At 39.7% G+C, this 5,682-nt stretch overlaps 1 protein-coding gene across 1 annotated transcript; it reads left to right on the top strand.

The window, feature by feature from the left end:
- Positions 1-1,242: 1,242 nt before the first annotated feature.
- On the top strand, positions 1,243-4,869 carry LOC104959707 (alpha-2-macroglobulin-like protein 1; the record flags this gene model as incomplete). Its single annotated transcript, XM_010787606.1, is given in 7 exon segments — positions 1,243-1,343; positions 1,971-2,136; positions 2,926-2,972; positions 2,974-3,000; positions 3,002-3,124; positions 3,812-4,027; positions 4,723-4,869. Coding segments are annotated over 7 exon segments (753 nt in total), but the record flags the coding sequence as incomplete, so codon positions are not given.
- Positions 4,870-5,682: the final 813 nt, after the last annotated feature.

Genomic DNA, 5,682 nt, shown 5'->3' with positions numbered 1-5,682 from the left:
CCCCGGTTTTCTTCGGGCCCAGTCAAATGTAATGTTGTGGATAGAAAAGGGTTTACTACGGTGAGCGACAGGTGCAAATGTGCTACACCAGGTCCAAAACACTTCCATTAGGAGAAACGTGCTTCACTTTCAAAAACAATGCAAATATAAAAACACAAATGTGCCAAAACACATGTTAATAAAAAAACATCTTCACCAACTTGACGGAACATGTGCAGTGTTTACTAAAAGCACTGCATAAACATTTTTAGACAAACAAAAGTTTGCACACGCTTCTTCATTTAAATTAAATCAAGAGTTTAATAGCCGAGGGCCGTGCATCTGTAATAAAACACAGAAATGCTTCCAATCAGCAGTAACTGAATCAATGTTGTCACCAAATGAATAAACCTGCACATAAAGGGCTCTGTGGCTGAGTATGTTTCACACATTGTTTTAGGATAACGGCCTCAAACAAAGTGCAGGTAAGACATCAATACCAAGAACATGGTTAAAACGTTTCAATGGATGTCAGTCTTTAAGCCACTAAATGTGTTCTGCAACAGATTAGCTTGTTATTAGCCTATGGCTGGAAATAACTTTAGCTATAGATAGCTGTTTATCATTTGCAGCCTCTACAAGCCTATTAAAAGGAGTGATGAGTCCACCTCAGTTTTGTCTGCGAATAATAATAACATCTGAAAATTGCAGGTCACTCAGTTCCTTAAGGCATGCTTAAAGTTAACGCTTATCACTTCCTTTCATTTAGATTATTGATAGGTTGATAGATATAATCGGGTAGCATCTGCAAAACAGTGAAAGTTAATGGAAATGTTCTCAAGCATATATAAGGTGAATAGAATAGGTCCAAGTATAGAACCCTGTGGGACTCCCCGAATAATTTAGGCTTGCACCAGCTTTGCCCAGCTCATTCATGCCAACGACATGTTCCAGCCTATGTAATGGACCTATAAGATATAGCAAGACCAATAAAGAGAAACATCCATGATCTTAATCTCTTTTTTTTTTACTTTTACAAGTGCTCTGATGCACCCTAAATTCTGATGGAAATCGTTAAATAAAATAGTGTTGAGTTTAAAGAATCCCATACCTGTTAAGTGCAGCTTTTGCAGGATCCTACAAAAATAAATGTTGTATGTTATTATATTCAACATAACCGCAATAGTAACTTGTGTGCCATGTGCATACATTTTTTAGTTCTTTAAGTTGTTAGTATTGACACTGACATAAGTGTTTTCTGACTGTTCCTCCTCTGATGTTTCAAACAGGGGGGAGTGAGTGACGATGTGTCTCTGACGGCCTACATCACAGCTGCCATGCTGGAGCTCGACACAAACACCTCGGTGAGTCTCTGTCACAACTCAAACTCTGATGAACTTTCATTCTTTCATTGTTGATATCCACCTGTTGCATTCCTGATTTTAAATGTTATCATATGATGTTCGTCTGATAAGTGCTTGTTCTGCAACAATGATACATTTACTGTAAATATTCTGCAACCTGGATCCTTTAGATTAATTATTAAGTCAAACACTAAACATAAAAACATTGTTTTCATGCCCTGGTAAATATTAAAACTTTGGGCTATTTGCTCCCATAACTCTTTCAGACAAAATGTTTATTTGTTTCTAACTTTGTATATTTCTTAGTGTGGGTTTCTCTTTAATTCAACAAAAATGTGGCAACTTGTCATTTAAAAAGGAATATCTTATTGTAAATAATTAACAGGGGGAAAAATAAGTATTGATCTATTACTTAGGGTAACACTTTGACACATGTAGTGGAAATTTACAAAGAATGCACTATTTCACTATTATCTTTCAGAGATGTGCGCTTGTGTTCTTTTTGACTCTTCATCTTGAAATAGGCTGTGTTTGAATATTTCCGTTCAAATGACTTCAAATTCGTATACAAAATGAATATGGTTAATTGTTGTGGTTGATACAGTTCTCTCGCTCCTTGTGTGACAGGACCCTGTGGTGCAGAGGTGCTTGAGCTGTCTGAAGGCATCAGTGGACTCCCAGCTAGAAAACCTGTACACCACCGCGCTGCTGTCCTACACCTTCACTCTGGCTGGAGACGAGGAGACGAGGAGCAAACTCATCACTTACCTGAACCAGAAGTCCAACACGCAGGGTAAGGCGGTGGAATCGGCAACATCTGAACCTCAGGCTTTCTCCTTAAACTAAATTAATGCTACATCAACACGAGCATAACGCTGGGAAAGGCTAGACCTCTGAAAACAGTAGCAGTCAGAATTAAATATTGAAAGAAATCAGCACAACTGTTCAAATGGAAGTGCTGACAGGAAGTAGATGTTGTAGTGTAAGCCTTGGACACATTAATATTTCTCTTTAACTACTTTAACAATTGCTTGCAATCTGATGTAAAGAAATATTAAACGTAAGTGGCATTATAGTTCAAGTGGAAAGCCTGAACTCTTTGCACTGTAAGCTGTTTTTTCAAGCAATGAAGGCAGTTAAAAAAAACAAACATTTATCTTTAAGAAATAAACTGTTAAAAATGAAATGTTGGAATAATAGATTTCTTTTTTGTCAGGATATTGTTGTTGTTTTAATACAGATTCTAGCCACAAGAGACAATAAGACTGAACAGATAAGCGCAGATTAAAATGCATTTGTAGTCACAAGTAATACATAACACTTATGTTGTAGAATAAACAATATATATAGCTTCTGTTTGAAGTGCAACGAGAAATCAAAACTCACCTTGAAGGAAACATGAATGCTTTTAGTTTTTAGAACATGCAGTTCAGCTTCCATTAAGGATTATCCACCTTCATTTAAAAAAACCTTGCCAAACGACGATTAAAAGTTCTCTTACAAAAGCTAGCACACCGAGCTAGTGCACAGGGTCGGTCATTGCTTACCTTCTAAAGGATGAATCAACTGTTCTGATTGACAGGCGGCTCCCGTCACTGGGAGAGAGCCGGGGCTTCTGGGAACAGGCCTGGACTCTCTGGAGGTGGAGATGACCTCCCTACCGTCTGCTGGCTCTGCTCTCCGGTCCGGCCCTGCCAGACTTCGGCCTGGATTACTCCTCCAGCATCGTGCGCTGGCTGGCCCAGCAGCAGAACCCGTACGGGGGCTTCTCTTCCACACAGGTAACACGCATCACTCACAGGTGGCTTATGGGAAAACTCTTCTACAACAAGGCAACAATTGCATTAAAAAATGTTTTATTAGTATATTAATCCTGCTAAAATCTTTGAATGCTTGCAATGATGGCACCCTCCTAATGAGTGAGCACCACTCAACTATAAAACACATACTGTACGTAATGTAAAACACCTACAGACCAGGTACCCGTTATAAAACCCTAGACATATACTCCGAAGGGGTTTCTCAAAATGTTGACCGGATGACAGGTACTTTTACTTTACCTGAGTTTTCTCATTTAATGCTACTTTAGGCCTCTACTCTACTATTCTTTGGAAGCCGACGTGGTACTTTTTACTCCGCTCTATTTATCTGACAGCTTAAGTCACTAGTTACTTTGAACACACACATTATAAGATAATATAGGTTAAGATATTCAGCAGCAGTATACAACATGATTACTATCAGTCACCATTTAACACCTTGGATACAAAAATATTGGGATAAAAATATACTTGAGTAAGATCTTGAATGCAGGACTTTTACTTATAACACTTCATCCTATAACTTTTTTTTTTTAAAAGTGTAATCCTGATGTAGTGTAGATCTCGATAAAAACCTATTTTAAGGTTACATTTAAAACACCTTCACACCAACATTTCCGTTCCTCATGTAACCTCTCTGGCCCTCAGGACACGGTGGTGGCCCTCCAGGCCCTGGCTAAGTACGGCGCGGCCACCTACAGCGCGGAGGGCAGCACGGCGGTGACGGTGACGTCTCTGGGAGGCCTGAACACAGAGTTCAGAGTGGATCAGAGCAACAGGCTGCTGTACCAGGAGCAGAAGCTGAGCGAGGTCCCCGGAGAATACACCATCAGGGCCCAGGGCCAGAGCTGCGTCATGGCACAGGTACGGGGCATGGGTGTATAAAGAGAACTGGATACTGTGTCGGAGGAGGAGGGGCCTCCTTTAGTCCTATGAGAGTGGCGCATGGAGCCCAAATGGTCTGTGACATTTTGCTCTCGAGAGCATCAAATGACCCGTCATGCCTGCCTGTCGAGAGCAAAGTGCCCGCATGTACGCTCATAAAGCATGCGCACTTGAGTTCTCCTTAAGCCCCGCCCCCGATCTCCCACTATCTGCTCAGTAGAATGGAGAGAGAAAATCAAACTGGATTCAGGTTTTAGCGCATTTTACACATTTAAAAACCCTAATGATTCAAATAGGGGCTATACAAGTGCTCATACTGGTTCGTTTATTTTAATTTCTTTTTAATTATCCACTGATTTACAGAAGTCTCTTTCCCAATGTAAGTCAATGGGGAAAAGTAATTTTGGGCCCAATGAAGCAGAAGTTGTAGAACCATAGTTGGGCCACTACGAATATTTGCAGGAGCGTCCAGCGCACTTGGGTACGGGGGCCTCGAAGGACGAGAAAAAGAAGAGCCTCGCAACACAAAGGGCTAAAATTGACTGAAATACAGAAGTAAAAGGAATATATGATATTTTAATCCAAAGATGTTTTTTTTTTAAGTTACTGAAATATTTGATCAAAGCGTATTGTTCCTTTGTACTGTGTATTGACTGTGATGACCTGTCTCTCAGATCTCCATGCACTACAACATCCCCCCTCCCCCCGACTTCTCTGCCTTCAACATCACCACCAACACCATGACCAAGTGCAACATCAACAGGCCGCAGCTCATCCTCTTTGTGCATGTTAGGTACAGTGTGTGTGTTTGTATGTTAGCTGTAATAGAGATTGGAAACATTTTAGTTTCAGTAATACAGTGAAGGAAATAATCATTTGATCCCTTGCCGATTTTGTAAATTCACCCACTTACAAATAAATGAACAGTCTATAATTTTAATGGTAGGTTTGTTTTACTAATGAGAGACAGAATATCAAAAAGAAAATCCAGAAATGTACCTCGTACAAGAGATATAAATTGATCTGCATTTAGCTGTGGGAAATAAATATTTGATCCCCTTGCACAAACAAGGACTCTGGCTCCCACAGACCGCTTACAGAAGTCCTTTTCCTTTAAAAAAAGACTCCTAATATCAACTTGTTACCTGTATAAAAGTTACCTGTCCACAGAATCAATCAGATTCAAACCTCTCCACCATGGACATGTTTTGCAAGGGGATCAAATACTTATTTCACACTTTTAAAAGCAAATAAATGTTTATCTTTTATTTAATGTCAATTTCTGGATTTTCTTTTTCAAATAATAATAATTTCCTTCACTGTATGTGTTGGTCGCAAATATTCAATCATACCAACAAACATCTCGATGCTCCTTGAACTGTAAAATACAAAAACTGTGAACTGTTAGTTATTGTGTGTGTGTGTGTGTGTGTGTGTGTGTGTGTGTGTGTGTGTGTGTGTGTGTGTGTGTGTGTGTGTGTGTGTGTGTGTGTGTGTGTGTGTGTGTGTGTGTCAATATACAGTAGATTAATTTACAGCAAGTCGCAGTTTTCGCCTCATATCTTTCTTTCTCTCTCTCTCTTTTTCCCTCAATTCCCAAACTCATACACACTCGTACATATTAAACCTCCTTA

The sequence above is a fragment of the Notothenia coriiceps genome, unplaced genomic scaffold (assembly GCF_000735185.1).
Source record: "Notothenia coriiceps isolate Sejong01 unplaced genomic scaffold, NC01 NC01_scaffold00030812, whole genome shotgun sequence".
Taxonomy (NCBI): Eukaryota; Metazoa; Chordata; class Actinopteri; order Perciformes; family Nototheniidae; genus Notothenia; species Notothenia coriiceps.
This window is presented reverse-complemented; position numbering and strand designations above follow the sequence as displayed.